Source organism: Semicossyphus pulcher, unplaced genomic scaffold (genome assembly GCF_022749685.1).
Source record: "Semicossyphus pulcher isolate SPU_LCO1_2020_fin unplaced genomic scaffold, fSemPul1.0.p SCAF_12, whole genome shotgun sequence".
NCBI classification, from domain to species: Eukaryota; Metazoa; Chordata; class Actinopteri; order Labriformes; family Labridae; genus Semicossyphus; species Semicossyphus pulcher.
Genome location: NW_027211626.1, coordinates 26,861,796 through 26,883,088, shown reverse-complemented (window position 1 = coordinate 26,883,088; position 21,293 = coordinate 26,861,796). Strand labels below are relative to the sequence as shown.

Here is a 21,293-nt window from a genome sequence, read left to right as displayed (position 1 = left end):
CGTTTACGTTCTCACCAGAATAAAACCAGACTGCGTTTTTTTGGTCCGCACCAGAGTTTCATTCCGGCGTTTGCACCACCTAAACGAACTGCACCGAGGGCACAAACGCTCCAGGGTTTGGTTCAATCGGACTAAACAAGGCTGGTGTGAACCCACCCTAAGTCTGTACCAAAGCTGTCAGGTCTGAAAGCACCTTTAAACCTGCATTGTTCCTCATGTCCAGCAGGGGGAGACTCTCCAAGAAGTCAGTGAGAAAACGATACTTCTAAATCGATTTAATCCCTCAGTAATCAGTTTCCTAATGAGTTTATGGTCTCAATCTCTAGTTTCAAGTCTTCTTCAATAATTATGAGTCACTCAGAGGATAAAGCAGAGTTTGCTTTAGGGAGTGGCTATTTAACAAGTCGCTGCCAAGGCAAACAGAGAAATGTCTTGTTCGGGATTCGGTTGAATTAAAAGTTTGCTGACATTTAGCATCACAATTAATTTTACAGTTACTGAGAACTAATGATGCACATTGTCACAAAGCTAGCATTAGCTGATGAGTTGGCGCTTGCTAACTGATCTCCCTCTATAGCTCCATCATCTTGTGCAAATATGGTCACATCTTACTCCAAAAACCAAGATGGCGACAGTCAAAATGCCAGACTTGAGGTTTAAAAACTGTAGTCCACAAACCAGTAAGGTTATTACAGTGGCTTCATATATACAGTCTGTGGTTAAACATCATTATCTCCACAGAACGAGGCCAGCGTGCAAGTGAGTTGATGTGTACAGATCGATGTATCAGAGCTGGATTCAGCTCCACCGATCAATCTCGCTGCCAGCTTGTCACATAAAATCGATCAATTTTCACCCCCATCAAAAACAGACATATTCAACCAATACAACCAATTATTCTGACAGTGATGTGATGTAGTGAAGCAAACACCCAGGAGATTTAAATGATGTGTGTGTGACTGTATCCGCATTGCTGTGTTTTTTTTAGCACAGCGTGTTAAATAAAACTGCTTTGGACAGTCAGAGGAAGTGTTGAGGAAACAGCCTGCGATGATGTCAGGAAGGAGGGAGGAGAGGAGCATCCGGGGCCAGCTGGGTGTGCTGGAGAGGGAGGGGGAAGGAAGTGATGCAGAGAGGTGTCAGGATCAGGAAGAGAGGATGAGCATCATCGCAGCAACAGCACCCCAGTGAGGTGTCAATCACACACCGGCAGCAAGCGGCCCTTCATTCCACAGCCACGCACTATTGATTTATTCATCCCTGCTCCCTCTTTATCCCTCACCATCTCTCCATCACTCCTCTACCACTTCCCCCTGCCCTTCTTTATGTCTAACACCCCCTCAGCCCCTGTCGACCTGCTCTTACTGCGCTCTCTCTCACTCTTGTCGTGTCTCGCTGTGACTGGGAAATCCACACCGTCTCAGCGCGAGTACACTCACAATCAAACCCACACCCGCTCTTTTTTTATCTGCGTAGCCATGAGTCTGCTGCTGTCATAACTTCACCATAAGCCTGACGTACGCCGACACAAAAATTGACATTCGTGTCTTGGCTGATTGACGCACAGCATCAACCGTCTTTTCTCTGATGGCAGCACACATGAATACAAGTACTAACCAACATATGCGAGCACACACTGTTTGCCTGACTAAAGACGGGAGGGAAGGATGGAGTAAGTGAAGCTCAACATGCTGAGTGTGTTCCCCTGCAGCTCAAGACCTCCAACGTATTGACAGGAGCAACGGCCTCGGTGGTGGAGACGCACTGAACCTTAAATGCATCAAACTGATTCCCTCCATCCCCCAGAAGAGTTCAAATGCACAACGTAAAGAGTTAACAAACACAAACAGTCAGTGTTTAGTGCCTGTTTCGTTTATGTTTCAGGCAACATGTATAAATGTTTTAAAGTGTACTTTTTCATCCCTCTATTTTTTTACTTACACGACTTAAAGCTGCAGCAGGTCTTTGCAGAGTACGCCCGCTAAAAGTGTTCGAATACAGAGATAGTTATTTGCTTTTTTGACACCAGAAACAGCCTTTACTTTGTTCTCCTCAAAACCATCAGACTCTATTATAAATAAATATTAATTTAGCCTCCGAACACACAAGGGTTGCTTCTCTACTGAAACAGTCTAAACTAACCAAGCAACTGCTGTGTTCCAGGGAGTAAAATAGCTGCTTTTGTCAATGGAGTCTTGTGGCTTTAAAGCGAGAGATGCATCAACAGTTTTTGGATCAATCTTCAACAAAAAATCTAACCCTGAACTTTTTCTGTAAATGTTATCAAACACTTAGAATAACACTCTGAGCCTGTCAGTGGAAAAAACAATAACTTTTAGGAGGGAATTCACGAAGAATGAATTGCGGCCGCTGATAGCACCATAAATTGCGCATCATTTGCCCCCGCTATCAGCTCCGTCTCATGGTCCGATTCACAAAGCAAACTGCACTGATGATATTCAGGTGCAAACACGCCCATAAAGTTTCACAGCTCTGTGCAGTTTGCTCTTGTTCTGTGTCTGATTGTGAAGAGGAGCTGTCTGCACCTCCGCTCTCTGCTGCGCAGTGCTGCGCTCTCAGGCATCAGCAGAGCGCAGTGACGGATCTCAGCTCCATGTACAGATTGGACGCACAGAACAGATAGTTTAACCGTCTGTAACGCAGCTTCATTTTTTTAAATGAACGCGCAACAGCTGCTCGTTCAGATAATAATCCCCGTTCTGCATACTGGCTCCGGACATGTGGAAAAAGTGTGCACGTGTGCCGGGGTTGAGCCTCGCACAGCCTCGGACTGATTGGTCTCCCGATTATAATAATAATGACAAAATATTATGAACAGATTGTTTTTACAGACAAATACATTGTATGATTACACTAAAGGTGACGTTGTCGTCATGATCAGTGTTTCCTGCAAGGATTTCATTGCAGTCATGAGAGCCACTTACACGCTTTTTAACCTATTAGTAATTAAATCCCAAATGCTTGGACTTTACTTCGATGGTGTTTGTAACAAAAGTTCTTATCATCCAATGTAAAATTTGAACTTACACTAAGAAAGAAAGCGTCTCATTCGGTAGAAATGAGAGATAAATCTGTCTCCGAGGTGATAATCGTATTTCAATCAGGAGAGACTTCATTAAGATTGAACAATTATTTATTTACATGTTTGGAAATAATGAAATTTGCAAAGTCTTTGGCGATTAGACTCCATCGTGATGTCTTCATGTACTTGAAGATGTCTAGAGGCCAAGAGCAGGATGGGATACCCCCGATGGAGTCAAGAGACTGGTGGTGGTGATGATGGTGAAGACAGGACGAGCTGAGGAGCTGGACTTGGACACTGATGAGATGGATTGGAGGTGAACGGGGAGGAGGAGGGTCGCAGTGATCGAGCTGAAACGACAAACTGTCTGCGGAAGAGAGGACAGCTTTAAAATTTGACAGCAGCGGGATGATTGGTCGACAGACGACGAGGCTGAATCTGGTTGGTTTAGTACTTAAATAGTATACGCCCATAAGACTGGGAGAGAGGGAACGTGAATGAATAATGCTAATGAATGAATGAGTAGGAACAGTCTTCCTGGTTGAACTTACGCTCAGCTTCATTAAAACTCTTCTCAGCAGGTTCTCTGACCTCCTTTCATGGTTTTCTTTTTGCACATGCAGCGAGGCGGCTGCTGTGAGAACATGACTCGCAGGCATGTCCGTGATATCTGGTGGTGGGGGGTAAATCGGCGTGCTATATCAACGTCCCTACGCACCGATCCCCCGACCAGCCTTGGCTCCTCATTAATTTGATGAAGGCATATACAGGGTGGGTTTTTGAGCCCCCGGCGCTGACTGCATGCAGCTGCTCCGACGACATGACAGCTGACAGACTGTGGAGAGTGTGTGTCTGTGTGTGAGGTCTGAATCTAGTTTATACAGGTGAGATATTTGTAATTGGATGTTCTGCATGAGTGTGATTTTGAAAGAAGAAATTATGCAATTATGTCAAACGCTCCTACAAAGAAAATGTCTGATGTAAAGCAAAACATAATGTGGAGAATTGGCTCCTTGTAGTTTAAGCTGAAATAAGTATGTTTGGGCCACTTGGGGCAGCGCAACAAGGTTGATGTACAATAACAGTTGATATCATGATCATATAGAGCCATTTTGTGTATTATATGTCACATGACTTTCTCCACGGCCTGGTCCTTTAGCATACAAGCTGCAGGTCCTGAGACCTGAGAACAGAATATGACTGATTCTTTTGCCCCACAGTCAAAAAACTAATTATTGGACCCTTTTCACACAAGCAACATATCTTCCAAACATTAAACTTAAACAACTTAAATTGTGTTTTTCAGACAGACAAATCAGGGGAAAATTACCTTTATGTGAGAGCTGCCTTTAGCAACACATTTTTGGAAGATCTTGCAAAACAGATATATCTTTTCTCTGTTGGTGCTGTCTTTGTACAAGTCAATCTTGGAACTCATCGGCTGTCTGACGACGATACTGCCTCTGGGAGCCACAGTGAACATGTCGGGCGTGTCCGGTGTAGCCAGCATTTAGCAATAAGGACTTCCAGTCAAGACTTCCTTCTCTGTGCGCTGCATTGTTTACAGACCAGTTAGCAGCTTGAGAAGCGACCGTGTGTTCAGATCAAAGTGAAGTGAGATTCTCCCTCCAGATGTGTCTGCAAAATAAACGCTGTCATCTCTTGGTTCGTTCCATCCCCTGGAGGAGCGCCCGTTCATCTGTTTGTGCTGAGTCTCAGTTTCCCTGTAAACAGTAAGTTACACAGAGGCTGCACTCTGGCTTACTTCAGCGGGATGAAGCCCAAACAGAAACAGATTTTCTTGTGATTGACTTTAATTAACGGCTCTTCAGTTTGCTGAAGTAACAACATCATGATGCAGATTAGGAACAAGTCAACATGAAGCTTGTTGACAGAGGTGGGGTCCATCATTTCTGATGCATTCAAGGAAGTCTGTAAATCTTAACGCTGAACGACTTTTGTGACACAACGTCAAGGGAATTTATCTCAAGTTGAGTTTTAGATCTAAAAAAGATTGTTAGCTGAACTTACTGCAGATGTCTGTTTATAGGAGTGTTGTGACCAGGTCATCTTTGCTCAAGTCTCAAGTAAGTCTCGAGTCATTTTATCTTGGGCAAGTCAAGTCGAGTCCTTAGCTAAGGCAAGTCAAGTCCAGAGTCAAGTTACTTTTTTTCCACCCAAGATCCAGCACTCTTACCTGTAGTATCCGGCCTTTATAAAGAGAAAACACAAGTTGTTAGCAGCCCGTCTAATAATGATATTATTGTCCAATTTATATAACCTGTTCAAAAAGTATGACAGTGAATTGTATCTGTATTATCTTGGCACAGACGCAGCCATGATGATGGTCTGCTCTGAGACAGTATTGAGTAGTAATGAGTACGACTGATGAGGCTTCTCTTTGGGGGCTTTGATTTTGCATGTTGCCATAGTGAGGAGTTTGACTGACAGCCAGTCATCCAATCATGACAATCACATACAGGGGACCTTTTGAGTCGTCCAATCATGATTCCCAGCTTGCGCTTCGTACATACCTGATAGTTAGACAGAAACTTGACAACATTGAATTTTTTATTTAACAACATTCAAACTAATGAACACACACAAGTCATCCGAGTCATCGTGCCTCAAGTCAAGTCGAGTCTCAAGTCATTTATTTTTTGTCAAGTCGCAAGTCATCAAAACAGTGACTCGAGTCGACTCAAGTCCAAGTCACCAAGTCTCAAGTCCACGTCTCTGGTTTATAGAGATTAATAAGAAGCTAAATCGTTGTCAGATCATGCTGATGGGAGCCGGGGTGTCATTATGGAGGATTACGTTCCGCCTGCTTTTGCTCTCCACACGGACTGTTTTTCCTGCATACGCTGCAGCCTGCTGATACGCGATTGGTCAATATTACCTGAACTTAAATCCAGTTGTGTGCCCACAGATTCTACATTTATGGAGAACAATCAAATTCTACATTTAAGTAGAATCTGTAAATAGAAATTAACAGCAAGTGGAAGTAGCCACTGTGACATAAGCCATGGATTTAGACTTCCCTTTTTAAGCTTCGAGTTCTGCATTTTGGCCGTTGCTCCCTTATTGTTTTTGATCCAGAGGTGACCAAATCTAGAGTTTAACTCTAAAGCTAAACCATCTTGTAACTTTAATTTTCCTTTATTGTAAGGATACTCCTCAAACTGATATATCATGATAAATATTGATATTGATATTTTGTGTGATGCTTAAGTCTTAAACAGTATAGAAAAAATGATATTGGGTCATACTTTTTGCCATATCACCCAGCCCCAATCCACCCTTTACTTATTTTAATTCAGGAACCGGGAACCCAAAAACAGTAAAACAACAAATAAATAAATAACATAAAAACACATCTAGACAAACTAGTTGTAACACAACCTGCTCACTGAACACAAGCCTGCCCTATCACCTGTCCAATTACAGGCCTGCTTCTCCGATTTGTCTCATGCTGTGAACAGAGCCATGCTGTGTCTTCCTGTCTTTGTGTGTGTGTGTCTGTGTGTGTGTGTGTGTGTGTGTGTGTGTGCTGGGATATAAAGAGTAGTTCCCTCTCCATGTGCTGTAGTAAACGGGTCAGTGCGTCTCCTGGGTGAGCTGGACTAGATGTCTGCTGCTCACTGACCTGAGGCTGCGTGTCTGCACAGGACTGCGGGTGGTGCACTGACCTCAGAGCACGGGTTGGCTGGAGGAGAGAAAGCTGAGGCGTAAACAGGCCGAGTCGGTCCACAGCTCGAGTCACACTGAGCTGCATCGAGTCCGGGTCCTGGATTAAGTGTTCCTCAGCTGTAGTCCCTGTAGGGCTTTGTCCCTTTCTGGCAGACTGGTTCGTTCAGCTGTGTGGTGTTCTCTATTGTCTTCTTAAACATAACTGATTTATGCATTACATAAAGGGCAGAGTAGCAGCATGCTAGAGTTAGCATAAAATGAAGAGCTGAGCCTCTGTCATGAGTTATTAAGCTCTCTGTGCTATTTAAAGTTTAAAAGAAGATCCTCCACACTGGGTGGGTTGTTCCCATAAAGGTTCATTTAGCAGTATTTTGGTTCATAACATCGAATTAAATTAATCTCTGTTGCATGAAAGGGTCGCTTGTACGTCGACCCCGATGAGAATCAGACATTGTTTAACGTAAACACAGTCTTTAATCAGTGTGTACTCTGCACGTGATCAGCCACAGTACTGCACTGTTAATGTGTACTTGTCTCTAAAGCAGTGTTGGGTTTAATGCATCATAGAGTAATCTGTGAGAGTACTCTGATTACTTTTTAGTTGTAACGAGTAACATAACACTCTAGTTCTGCAATTCAAGTAAACACAGAGAGGACAGCGTTTACTTTGTGGAAATATTCACATTATTCTGAATGTTTGGGTGAAAGTGACGAGAACAACATGACGGTGAAATGTAAGCTGTGTCTGGAGGAGAAGTGTTCGTCAGCTGTGAAGAGCTCGACTTCAAATGTGAAGAAGCATCTGCAGCTAAACACAGCTCCACAACACTGGTGGGACTAAGAGCCTGTGTTGTATTGTTGCCATGGAAACAACTGTGCCTAATACTGTATGCCTCTGTCCAGTTCACTGAAGGTTATACTGCGTTTGTCATTCCTGTTATTAGGCTGCAGAGTTACAGATTATGGGCCGTAAATGAGGCCATGCAATGACGGTAGAGTCGATACATTCAAAGGTAGACGTACAGCAGGCTACACGTCTTCCTGACAATATAACACACATGTGGAACGCGTCACAAAGGGGAGTGACTTTACTCACGAGGTAACGCAGTAATGAGTTATTGCTAAAAGTAACGTTACCCAACACTGGTGTAAAATGTTATGTAGCCTACTAACACAGATTTACCTTCTTTACCTTAATTTTTAATTTGATAATTACCAACTATCCGAGTTTGTTAGTGTCAACAGTGTTTGGATTTCCCACGCATCATGAAGGGGGGAATATGTCTGACTTTTTAGAAGTGGGTGCACTAAACCATGAATAAAAGAAAATAAATTATTGACACATCGGTATACTCCCACAGAAGTTCTTATGAGCAGGTTAAACAGCGTCTGAAACAACTGCCCTTCACACCTTTCCACAGTCAGAAGTGCAGAGTTTCTCTCTCAAGCTTCTTTCATTATTTATCACCTGCTCTCTGCACCCTCTTTCAGCCTACTCACCAAGCAGACAGGATGTGGACTGTGAGGAGGTGTACGCTGAATTTGAGATTAGGTGTGTTGGATTAGAAGCACACATCCCAACTTTAATATGTGTAAAATTTTGTGTCAGTACAAAGTGGAAAGAAGGCTGAGGGTTTGAAGACATATGGAAGTTTTTAGTCTTCTTCTTTAAAGATAAAAATACAATTTGTGGGTTGGGAAATAATTTGTTGGAGACATTTAGTGTAATAACACAGAATTCACACTTTATAGGGAGAAAAAAGGAATGCAATTATCACATTTCCCTTATAACTCAAAATGTGTGGGGGTTTTGGCAAGAAGAATACTCCGAGGACTTTTCTGCTGCATTTTGTGTCCTGTGCTTCTACAAAGAGTGCGATGTGATCATTGAATCAAATCGTTTTACACCAATTTAATATGGAGTCACACAAACAGTACTGAGAGTGTTTCCATGCTGTACAGTAATGCAGTCTTTCTGACCATTTCGTATGTCTTTTAAACACTTTCTTTCAGAGGAATGCACCTTCTTGCTTCAATTAAAAGTTTTCCGGAAAGCGCCACCTTATAAATAATGGAGCTCTCTTTTTATCAGGCATAAAGAAGAAACATCTGCAGCTCTTCATTCCTCGCTGCACCAGCCCACTCGGTCTCACAGACATTCAGACAGCAGACTCATTTGAAATGTTTTGTCATAGCTCAGAATATTACCTGTTAGGCTAATGAAAGGCTGTACTGATGATCCGGCTCTCCTGTGGTGACATGTTTTCCTCGTCTCGGTTCCACATCAGCAGCTCATCACTAAAGCAGCAGCACAGAGAGGCGGTCCAGCCGAACACGGTGCCAAGTGTTCAGCTGCGTGCCAACATCACAAAGTGTCGCAGGGAAGTTTGTTTATGAAGGTTTTTTCTCTCCGCAAAAACAACCCATATAAATTTTTTTTAATAGACAATATCTTCTACGATATCTAGAAATGGGCTTCGGCCCTATCGTACACCCAGCACAAAGTGGCAGCGTAAGTGTCATTGCTATCTTCCACCTGGCGCGGTGTGGTTAGGCAAACAAGTGACGCGTTGCTATCTTGAGGATGCAGAAAGCGACTGCGCCATAGACCAACAAAAACCTGGTCTAAATTCTAAAGTCTATGGTGCAATCTCTCTTTACTATTTAGAGGGCGCATTATGGACATACATCGCAGCGCTTTGACTCCGAAGGAAATAGCAGTGTGTTTGTAGATACAGTGAAAAAACGTTGTTTAAGGGGCAGACGGCTAGCTTTTGTTTTCCTCGTCTCCTTAAATCATGATGCTGCTTTTGGTTTGTTACCGACACAAAGCTCTCCATAATGTGCGCTCATTCTGATGCACGCTCTCTCTAATACAGGCAAAAAACAGACACATACTCACACACACAACTAGGAGGTAAATTTATTCCAATCCTCAAGCATAACTACCTGTGGCACCGACAGTTGTGCCCACAGATATTAATACACTGTCCAGTCTCCATTACGCACGAGAATACAGCCATGTGATCCAGCAGCAACAAGGAGTAAATAAACATTTAAAGCCGACCTTTCTTTGATGGTCAGCACACAGAACTGTATTAAACATAAGATCCTGTATGTTTAGAGACTTAAATCATTCATGCTGTGCCTGGTGCGTAAATGTACACAGCATGCCTCTTTTCATTTTCGTTTCTGTTGGGCAGTGGGATCGCTGGATCTGCTGTGTAAATAGCAACATGCCTGCCTGCAGGTGCACCTGGCTCTTAACGGGAATGACAGCTGACACTCTGATTGATTCGAATCAAGTTATGCTGAAAACACACCTATGAATAATCCAGGGACTTAAGCCAACCTCTTTGCGCCTCGGTTTGCGCCCAGATTGTGCACCGTGTATCTTGCCAAAGTCTGTCAGACACGCCCTGAATCACTGAGCGCCTTGCGCTTTAGACTGTGCGCCTTCCGCCGTGTAAATAGGGCCCTTCGTGTTTGTGAACATAACTTCATGTTTTCGCCCATCAGTCCTGGACAACCTGTACCTAAAAGACAGAATATGATTCATTGTCAATAACTTTAAATGACACGTGTGACTGCTGGAAAGTACCTGTGAAAGACTTACTGCACTAACATCTGGCACACTCACAGTGAGGTTAAGTGTCGCAAAGTTTCATGGTTTGGGTTTTTATGTAACTTTAGTTACAAAGTTCTTCATATGTACACTATATGATGTGACTATGGCTGGGGACATGACTTACTTGAGCTGGGGTAAAGAAGATTATGCTTGATTTTCAAAAAAGTGTCCAAGTGAAAAAATGCAAAAGCCTCTCCTCCCAAACTCATGAACGGGCTTATTTCTACCGGTGCAGGAGGAGTCACTGAGAGAGAGAGCTGAAGAGTCAGGCAACTTTGTCATCACTTAAACGCCCTAAAAATACAGTATTTAAACCACATGGGCATGGTTGTGCAGAATGTAGCGGTGCATGCTTCAATTCGCTCTGTTACTGTCATATAGAAGCTGTTTCTCTTTCACCTGGGAGACCCCTGTGACCCCCCTGTGACCCCCCTGTGACCCCCCTGTAACCCCGTGAAACTAATACAAAGTTATTATTTTTGCTCAAACCGTGATCTGGTCATTTAATTTTCAGAAACAATCACGGATGAGGAAGAGATCATGGTTTGGGCTATTGTATAGTTAAGTATTTTTATTTATATTACAGCACACATATTCCAATATAACGCTAAGGTGGTCAGTTTGAGAATATTTCAACAGTCAGTTTAAGCAGTTTTAAAAAACTGCAGGAAGTCCTGTGGCGGTTGCAGCCAACAGTAAAGTAACAAGGAGTAGAAATCAGCGTGACTCTGTAAACTGATGATCACAAACAAATATAAATAAAGGCTCTGTTTGCAGGTACAGCTGTGATGCTCTGCTACATGTGCAGCACATCTGAGAGGATCGGAAAACTCTGTATTTTGAAGACCACTTCAAAATAGCCCTAAGCATCGTTCACTGCATTTTTCTTCTTTAATAGAAATGATTTGTTTAACCACATATTTGCTGGTACTGATGTATCTGTGATTGGCCAATATCAGCCCAATAATTTCAACGAATACATCAGTTGAGCTCTAATCATGACACTAAAGTTGTGTGCTGTGAAAGTAAAACAAAGATCTGAGAGACACTGAAACGCTCCTCAGAGCTGCAGGTGACTGTCGGGTCATCAGCTGGTTCATTATCAGTATAAAGTATTAATCAATGCAGCTTTAAATAAACAACTTTAGAATATGAAGGAGTGGCGAGCTCTCTGTATTTCTAGATTCATTCATTCTGTAAAATGTTCTGCAGCCTGTTTGAACATGTTGCCTCTGTGAGGGGAAGTCACGGCTGCCCCCCTCAGGGGAAAATGACAGGATCCTGTCTGGTGTTCACCGGCCTCTTATGTCTCTGTGCGGCCATCCAGGAGGAAACCGACATGCAGCACGTCCTCCTGTACGGTGACAGTGACAGGGACAGAGCTGGTTCCTGTATGGGTCAGTGCGTCTCACATGTGGATGCACACCTCACACATCCCTGCTCGCTTTCTTTCCAGGGTTTCCTCTTCTCTTTCTTCATTTAAAGAATTTAAGATATTGTTCTCCTTCAGCTGTCCTCGTCTGCTTCTCCCCGCAGGATGCTTTTGAGGTGCTGGCAGAGAGCTATGAAATGAACGAGATCGAGGGTCCATGTCTGGCCTTCAGGAGAGCTGCATCCGTCCTGAAGAGTCTGCCCTGGGCGGTGCAGAGCCTGGGGGCCACTCAGGACCTGCCCTGCCTGGGGGAGAGCACCAAGGCAGTGATGAAGGTAAGACCCAGAGTGTGAACGCAGAGTTCACTCAGAGTCCGGCTGAAAAGCAATCCATCATGTATTAACTATTGTCATAAATCTACCTTGGGCAACAATAATAAATGGAAAGGAACACAAACTTTTCTGGCACAAACAAACTAAATTCTGCATGATGTCTGTGGTTTCTACTTTTTTGTCCTGTGGATGTGATTTCCTGATGGCACAGCGAGTGAACGCTCACATATTTTAAACAGAAAAAGTTGGAATGTCTGCGAGTGAGTGTCCAAACAATAAATAAGGCAATGCCTTAAAGGGAGAACTGGATAATGCACTGGAGAATAGTCAGCATAATGCTGAGCGTACGTGATGTGATGAATGAGCTAAAACTCTAAAAACCAATCATACAACAACACAGACAGAACTGATGTAATCCAGCGTAAACAGACCTCCTTAAGTGATGATTAATTGTTGCTGTATACATATTTGTAACACATCCAGAGGTCACCAGTCGACGCTCTGCTGGCACTTTCACAATGCAGGGTGACTGGACCGTCTCTGTTTGAGCCCTCACTCTCTGAACCCATCCTGAGGAGATAACAATCATTACCTCCTAATCCTCTATTAAATCCCTTTTAAAACTTGTTTTATCAGTGTGCTTTTGAGGGGTTCATGGTCTTGGTTGAATTGTATCTGCCATGTCCTCTCCTTAAAATCAGTTTTTCTGGAATTCAATTCTTGTAAATCTTATTTTTTTGCTGATTATTGTTCATTTTAATGTGACCTTCTCCCAAATGTAGCTAATATTTTGATATATTGCATAACCCTATACAACCAAGTGTATTAGGTATGATACACACCTTTCTGAGAAGTCTACATCATTAGTGTGATCGAGTGTGTGATCGAGACCTTTGGAGGTCGTCGGTCTGAGACCCACACAATGTTTTTATGGATATTTTTACTAATTTTGTCAAAGTTCAGGAAGGAGAAACATGGAAACTGTTACTGAAACTTCAAGAGGAATATTTACAGGATTGAAACATTTCACGAGCAAACTTTTTCAAAAACGTATTTTATTGTAAAATCATGTAGAAAATGTGTTTATCAGATCAGACACAGCAGGTATTTAAAATGATGTATCTGTAAATTTATCAACGTTTATATTTTAGCACTTTAACAATAACAATAACAAAACCTTTATTGATCTCCAAAAAGAAAATTCACTATATACACTTTATGCTTCTGTAGAGCTTTTGATTGTTTCAGTAAACTAATTTAAGGTGTAAATGATAATTGGCCATAGTTAGAGTGTAAACTGAGATGTTCACAACGTACAGTGTGATGTGTCAGACGCAACCTGTTGTATCACAATAATGGAGGAGTAATTCTCTCTTGCTTCTAGTTTTCTTTTGCAAATTGATCTTCACAAAAAACATTGTAAAATATAAAACAAATGTTTGTTTTTAAGTTTGAAGACGCTCAAGAGAGAATTTAAAGAATGACCAGAGTTTAAGGAGTTTTTGTAGGTGGTTATATGACATGTATAAGGTACTTTTCGGTAAAAAAAATGTTGTGTGTACTTTAATTTGTGTAAAAACACTTCATGTAATCAGTAAATTGCAAAATAGAAACGCCTGATGATCAAATATGAGGCAATTTGTTATTTCATTTCTGGAAATAATTTGATGGTTCAGGTCATGCTGCTAATTTTTGCTATATGTTGCACAACTCCATTTCCCTCCACTGCTCATATCCCTCCACCGCTCATATCCCTCCACTGGCTCCCAGTCGTCGCTCACATCAAATTCAAACCCTGTTGCTCGCTTACAAAACAGCAACAAAAACGTCTCCTGCCTACCTGAACGCCCTCATCCAGGTCTACACTCCGTCCCGCTCACTACGCTCTGCCAATGTAAGGCGCCTGGTGCTCCCATCACAACAGGGCCCTAAGTCTCTAACTAGACTCTTCTCCTCAGTCGTCCCCCGGTGGTGGAACGAGCTACCAAACTCCATTTGGTCTGCAGAGTCCCTTTCACCTTTTAGAAGAAGCTAAAGACCCAGCTCTTTGTGAACACCTCTGACCTTAATGATATTGATGCTATTGATGATGATGACATCGAGGATGTAGTCAATGCTGACTAGGATTTTCATGATGATGACGACACCTATACTGATCTTGTTGATGTTGCTGATGATGTTGATATTATTATTATCTAAAAAAAACAAACACCCTATACACCTGTCAGGTGTCAGGTGTCACGCCTGTCAGCACCAGTGTCCGATCACACTTGAAGCTGCTTGTTGGCTCTTAATGACTTTGTTCCCTCCTGTCCTGATCGTTGCTTGTGTTGTATTAACTCTCAGATGAACGTCGCTTTGGACAAAAACGTCTGCTGAATGAAATTGTAACATTGTAACATAACTTTTGGATTTTTTCAAAACTTTTTAATATCGTGTTTGTCCACTGTTTACATATTTTTACATATGCCCATATCCTCATACAAGCGTTCATATGATATGACAATGTTTTGTGCAAATTCGTACAAACTCATTGTTTGTTTCACATATCCTTTAGCATCGGTTTTCTGCTTTTCTATTAATAATTATCTGACTTTAAAGAGCACTTATTCTGATGATTATTATTATCATCACCATCATTATTTGCTAGAATCAGGCAGTAAACTTGATACCATGAGAGATTAAAAAGCGCCACAATCCTCAGAGAGAGCAGGATACAAACTTTCTTCACTTTATGAGCAGTGTTTTACTCTCCTGGTGGAGAGTTGCTCCGGTTTTGTTCAGATTGTTTTAGCTTCCTGTCAAGAAGAATGTAGCTGAATCTTTCTTCTCTTAACAATACCAGCCCGCTCTCTGGAGCTGACACCGTGCTGGAATTTCATCTGCAGAACATATTTGCTGTGAGATTTCAAAGGTTAAAAAAATACAATGTTGTGTTCAATCTTCCAGAAAGATATCAAAAATAGTTTTCTGGTTGTAGACAGACACGCTAACAAAACCTCAGCACACACACGAGCACACACACTGACAGGCATCACGCACATTTATCTCGTCTCTGAGAAAATACGTCTCATTGGGTCACTTGGCAATCATCCTCTCACCTGCAGTCGAGCTCAGAGCAGAAATAACGGCGAGTTGTCAGAAAGTGTGGAGAAATGTTTGCCAGGAGAGAACGGCGAGTCCCTGCAGGGGAACAAGGTGAGCTCTGCAGTCCAACTCTGACACATTAAACCAAACACACACACACGGCAGGTCTCTGAGCAGGTTTCAAAATCTGTCACATCTGTCAGCGACGAGGCAGATTCATTAAACAAAGTAACATAAATGTCCCAGGAGACTGAATTAGACTGGCTCTGAATGACCTCTCCCTGTTCCTCTTACATGATTCAGACGTACGCCCGGCGGTGAGCTCTTTTCTTTCACTAGCTTGTCTCTTTAAAAACAGATCTCGGCTCAAAACAAGAAAATGACATGACACGAAAACAAAGTGAAACCAAACAGGCTAAAAACAAAACGCTTGATGTGCCTGTGAACATCGGAGTGACACTCAGTCAGCAGCGACTGAAGCGACGGCTGCTGACTGAACATCCAGAGAGGGGAAGAGAGAGAAACCTACTTACATGAAAGTCAGCGAGCACTGAGGCAGAGTCAGGGATGAATAGTCAGTATGTGTTTCTGTGTGTGAGAGAGAGAGAGAGAGCGATGTGCATGTGAAGAAGTGTGTCTCCCCTGGAGCAGCGAGTGTGTTGGAGCATTATCCGTGTGTTTGAGGTTGGCCTTGGCTGGAGGCTTGAAAAGCAGAGGTGGACGGGTGGATGCATCGTTGAGCAGTGAAGCTGCTTTAAACTGCTCTGTACTCACAGCGTGGATCTTAGCTTCTCTGGTTCATTGATACTGGATTTCATCCAAACTTAAAGGGGAAGTCCTACATTTTAAATCCATGGCTTTATTTTTACATATTTCCCTGTGTAAATGGTACTTGGTTGAAACAGCTCTGGAATTGCCCAGTAGATTGCTTCAGCAAGCAATGAGTCCGATTAATGGAGGTCCAGTATTAGTGCTTGGACATGTACAATCATGTGAAATACTTAAGCTGGGATGCTCTGATTAGAAAGGGTAAATATTAAAAATAGAATAAGAAAATAAGAAAGCAGCAACGAAACAGTAACATAAAATAAAAGTAAGGCAGAGGACTATACACATTCAAGAGAGGGTATTGCACAGGGGGGTTGAATTGCACTTGTGTTTTATTTATTTAAAAGTCTGATGGCCCGGTGGAAGAAGCTGTCCCTCAGTCTGCTGTTGTGGTGCCTTCAGGGACCTGTACCTGCGACCTGAGGTGCAGCAGGGAGAGCAGGCTGAGGGTGTGTTGTGTCCTTGATGACCCTCAGGGACTGAGGCACCGCTGGGTGTATATTCCTGCAGGCGGGGCAGTTCACACCCGGTGATGTGCGGGGATGTGCGCGCCACCCTCTCCAGCACCTTACAGTCCATACTGGTGCAGCTGCCGTACCAGGCGGTGAAGCAGCCTGTCAGGAGGCTCTCTACGGTGCCCTGGTAGAAGTCCCTGAGGATTTGGGGCCTCAGGCCAAACTTCTTTAGGCGCCTGAGACCGTACAGTCTGTGTTGGGCTTTCCTGACAACCACAGTGGTGTGGATAGCCCATGTTAGGTCTTTGTGGATGTTCACCGCAAGGTATTTGAAACTCTCCACTATCTCCACCGCTGTGCCGTTGATGGTGACTGGGGGGTGAGTGTCCTCCTGTAATCCACAATGACCTCCTTGGTCTTAGCGACGTTCAGTGAGAGGTGGTTGTCCTGGCACCACTGTTCCAGGATGGTCACCTCCTCTCTGTAGGCTGTCTCGTCGCCACGGGAGATCAGCCCCACAACTGCTGTGTCGTCCGCAAACTTCACGAAGTAGTGCCTAGTAACATTACATTAAAGAAACGTACACATGTAGACCTTTTGTTAACAACTAAGATGCTTTTTGGAAGCCAGAAAGAATTGTTACACCGTGCTTTTTGAGTCACCAAACTCTTTTAACAAAAGCAGTCGTTTTACCTGACTGAACATGGTGTCAAATCCCTGAAACAGTTAAATGTGGAGGTCACCACTTAACCCCCGCCCACTCACTGCCAAAAAGAAAAACTACTCCCACACGAGCAGGTGAAAGTTTTTGCAAGGAGGAGAGCACTGAGCTCGGGGAAAACAATCACGTGTGGTCTGATTCTCTGCATGCTAAAACATAGCTTTGTCCTCACAGGCTGCAGTATTGCACTCCCAAGCAGAGGGATTTGACGTAACTCATCCATTGCTGCCTCATTGGTTATGTTGTTGTGTTATTGTGTGTTGCATAAATATGATGTTGTTATATCCAAACTAACCATTTAAAACACCAAAGCCAGACAATGACACAAACAAACTTCTTAATTGAGGCAGTGGTAGACCAGCAGCTCCTCGTGTTCTATAAGGTCAAATTAAGTGGAGTCTGGTGGCTTTGAAGAGAGAAATGTTAACGCTGTTTCTGGTTAAAGACCTGTCTTCCTTTTAACTGGTTAGGGTTTGTACTTTGATTGAGCGTTTGCATCAATACAGCCTAAAAGTTTTACAGCCTATGAGAACTGAGATCCCAAATATATCCTGCGAAAGGGCCCAGTTTGAAACAAACACTGGAATTCCCCTTTAAATGCTCCCAGATGCTTATTGGAAAACACAAATAAACAGGCAAGCTAATTTTCAACACCAACAACTTTTACAGTTTCCCAACGGAAGACGGCCGATATTAACCAGATAACTGCCGTCTGGATTTACGCTTCCACATAATGAAGACCGTTAAAATGTGACCATCAAATGAGCGGAGCTCTGCTGATAGCTGCAGACAATTAAAAGGCGAACAAAGTTGTTTTGGAGGAAACAATAGAAGCCGGAGAAAACATTACCTTGTGCTTTTTATGAATGCCATAAAAGCGTTATTAATCCCAGGTTTCACAACAACAAAGTCGTTATTTCTTGAAAAGAAATGGAAATGAGGATGCGAGGAGCACCTGGTTAAAGTCGAAACTGTTTTTCAAATGTGAAGCCATTTGGGGCCATTTGTTAACTGCTGATGGAACACAAACCAGGGGTTTCTTTTAATATCCTCTACTTTTATGTTTTGCAGGAGATGCTTCAGTATGGCCATTCGTTTGAAGTGGAGAAAATGCTGTCTGATGAAAGGTATCAAACACTGAAGGTCAGTGGATAAAAACATCGTTCGTTTTCTTTCTCCATTCAGGGCTTTGAAATCGCTGTGAAAGTCATTTGCATTTGCCGTCTCTTAAGGACACAGAGCTCCTCAAACTCTGAATGCTAACTCCTTCTGAGAAGAGCCTGTCATTTCAGAGCATGTCTTCTTGATTACGTGCTTACCTCGTTTCCTGCCAGCTGTTCACAAGTGTGTTTGGGGTTGGACCTAAGACGGCTGACAAGTGGTACCGCAGAGGGCTGCGCTCATTCAGCGACGTCCTGGCAGACAGCAGCATCCAGCTAAACCGGATGCAACAAAGTGGTACGTCAACATTTCACCATCTCCACAAATTATACAGTGAACATTTTAACTCCAGCCCGCTTCCAAGAAAGACTCAAATACCTAATTGTCACTTTTCTCCGGGGGGCTGAATGTCGGCTGAGATTCTTTCGGTCCCATAGGAGGCTCCTTGTGTGAGCCTCTAGCTGTAATGTGTTTCCTCTAAAGTGAGACCAGCAGGGAATTTACAGTGAAAACACAATGGGGAAGGCAGCAGGGGGACTTTTAATAAAAATCAATGGATCATGACTGTGAAGGGGAACGCTCTCTGTGGAATCCCCATGAGCTCTCCTCCGTCAGCTGACTGCTGGAATGGCCATAAGACAAAGACAAGAGAGGCCGCAGAGTTACCTTTGTTTCACATTTATAGTAGAATTAGTAAAATACGTTTTTCATTCATATTTTAATCAAAATATCTCGTTCTTGTGGTGCTTGTTTTGGCGTACAATGCTCCAGTGCCTACCAGAGGAGAGGAACAGATTGTGTCTGGTCTGCAGTATTGACGCCCCGCCCCTTCCTCTACCCGACGCACACCTTTACCTTGTGTCCTTGCCGTGTCAGAGCCCTCAGGTGGGCTCAGTCTGCAGCAGAACAGCTTCTTGTGTCGGTCTGAAGCAGATATTCACGCTTATGGAAAGTTCAATGACTGTAGTGTTCCGTGCAGCCGTTCCTCCTCTACTCTGCTACTCGGGAACAGAAAGCTGCAGGAGCCCCATTTGTCAACAGAACTGTCAATCATGAGGCCACACCCCCTTTTTATAGCATCAAATAATTAATTAAAACTTAACTTGTCAGAAAAATGAACACTGTGACATAAATCAGCATGATAAGAACTAACTATGACGACAGAAACCATGTTTGAGAAAAATGTATTTGATGTGTATTTTGATTTTATAGTTTGACTCATGTCCCACCTGTTAACATGGAGGAGGCGGGCTTTATGACCTATACTGCAGCCAGTCAGCAGGGGGCGCTAGAGAGGGTTTGGCTTCACTTTAGGGAGCTGTCGTGTCGGCCATATAGTCTATGGTTGGCCACAATGATTGTCTCTGCAGTCATGATGTCTTTGCAGACTGGATCATTCTGGTGTAAAACTGGGTCAGCACCTCCAGAGGCAGGTTTAACTTCCTGAGCTGATACAGGAAGTACCTCCTCTGCTGGGTCTTTTTCTGATGTGGGAGGTCCTTCAGGTCCTTCAGCAGAGTTCAGGTCCTAAAATGAGCGTTTGATCTTGTGCAGTTTTTGATCTTCAGCTGTTGTGATGAAGTAGGTGTAATAACTGTCCAGAGGGGCCATCAGAGTAAAAGCCTTTGGCAATCTTTATCAGGAGGGTTTACCATGTTGCGAACATGAAAGGGTGTGTGGCAGAGTGAGGACGGTGTGAGCAGAAAGGTCATCATGTTTGACTCAAAATGAGCTGGAGGGGTGTGATGCATGACGACAGTGTTGATCTGATGGCTGACCACCACGTTGGTCTGCGCTGAAATATTTCATGACTAATGGATGAACAAAACATTTGTTGAGACATTAGAGGTTGAAAATGTCCAAAGATTTTAAAGATGACTTTTCTGTCGCACCACCATGAAGGACATTTATGGTTTTATAATCATCAGCAAGAGTTGTTGAGAAATTTCAGTGAACTTTGGTTAAATCCAGTCCTCCTCGGGATGGATGAATTTTGAATTCCTTCGGTGGTCCACTGCTAAAATTCCAATATGTCCACTAATAAATAAGAAGTCAGTAAATGGAGTTGATGTCCACTGGCAACTATGTTAGCACGCTAACTTTCTAGACTTAAGCAGAAGACAGACTTGATGTGATGACCTAAATAGCGTAGATGTATTGTACTCATATTTCATGGGGAGTAAGGGATCCAGGAGCGCAGTGCAGGACGGGTCACGGCGAGTTTGTCCGATTCTTATCTGCCCTGACGTGACTTGACCTCTGCTTCATGCAAACTAGCCTGTCCGCTGAAGCAGGCTCACAGACTCAGATCAAACAGTCTAAAGAGGAAGTGCTGTTCACATATGACTCAACTTCTGCAGCCTTAAATGTTTTCTTTTACTCTCTGATAAAAGAGAGTTTGTGACCACACCACAATTTAAGCTGCTTAAAACAGATGAGCCTGAACTAGTCACTGCTAAACTTAACCAACTGAAGCATTTCTGTTCTGGTGCATCCTGGTCCTTGCTGAAGATGGTCTGTTTGCAGAATGGTGTGTGTTAGCCTTAAGCTCAAAGCACTGCTGCCCCTAACAAAGACCTTAAAGAGGCAACTATGAAGCATGAAGTGTTGTTTGTGTGTGCTGCTCCCTTTTTATGATTGTCTGACTCTGAAATCACTTCCACTTCTGCCTCCTTCCAAAACAAACCAACACAGTGAACCAACACAAGTAAATCACAACACAGTTAACCGTTTACACATTTGTACAATATGCATGGTACTGGTTGTAATTTCTTTGCAGTTTAGCATGCTAACATTTGCTAATTAGCAGAAAAATATGTGGTAATATGGTGATATGGTGAGGGGATGAAAAAGGTTCCCAGAGACTGTGATGTTGGATGCTGCAGCTCTGTGCAGACATTTGCAAAGTCATGGTGGTGCGAGAGGAAAGGTCAGGGGATCAATTCACAGTGTTTCATGTTTAAGGAGACTCACACT

The 21,293-nt window shown here is 43.1% G+C and overlaps 1 protein-coding gene across 1 annotated transcript in view; it reads left to right on the top strand.

Annotated features, from left to right (window-relative positions):
- dntt (deoxynucleotidyltransferase, terminal) overlaps positions 1-21,293 on the top strand; it is a 108,475-nt gene that overhangs the window by 16,508 nt on the left and 70,674 nt on the right. Inside the window, exons 4-6 of the mRNA XM_069659129.1 lie at positions 11,898-12,068; positions 18,228-18,299; positions 18,491-18,614. Coding sequence (XP_069515230.1) covers positions 11,898-12,068; positions 18,228-18,299; positions 18,491-18,614 — 367 coding nt within the window. The remainder of the gene's footprint in view (positions 1-11,897; positions 12,069-18,227; positions 18,300-18,490; positions 18,615-21,293) is intronic.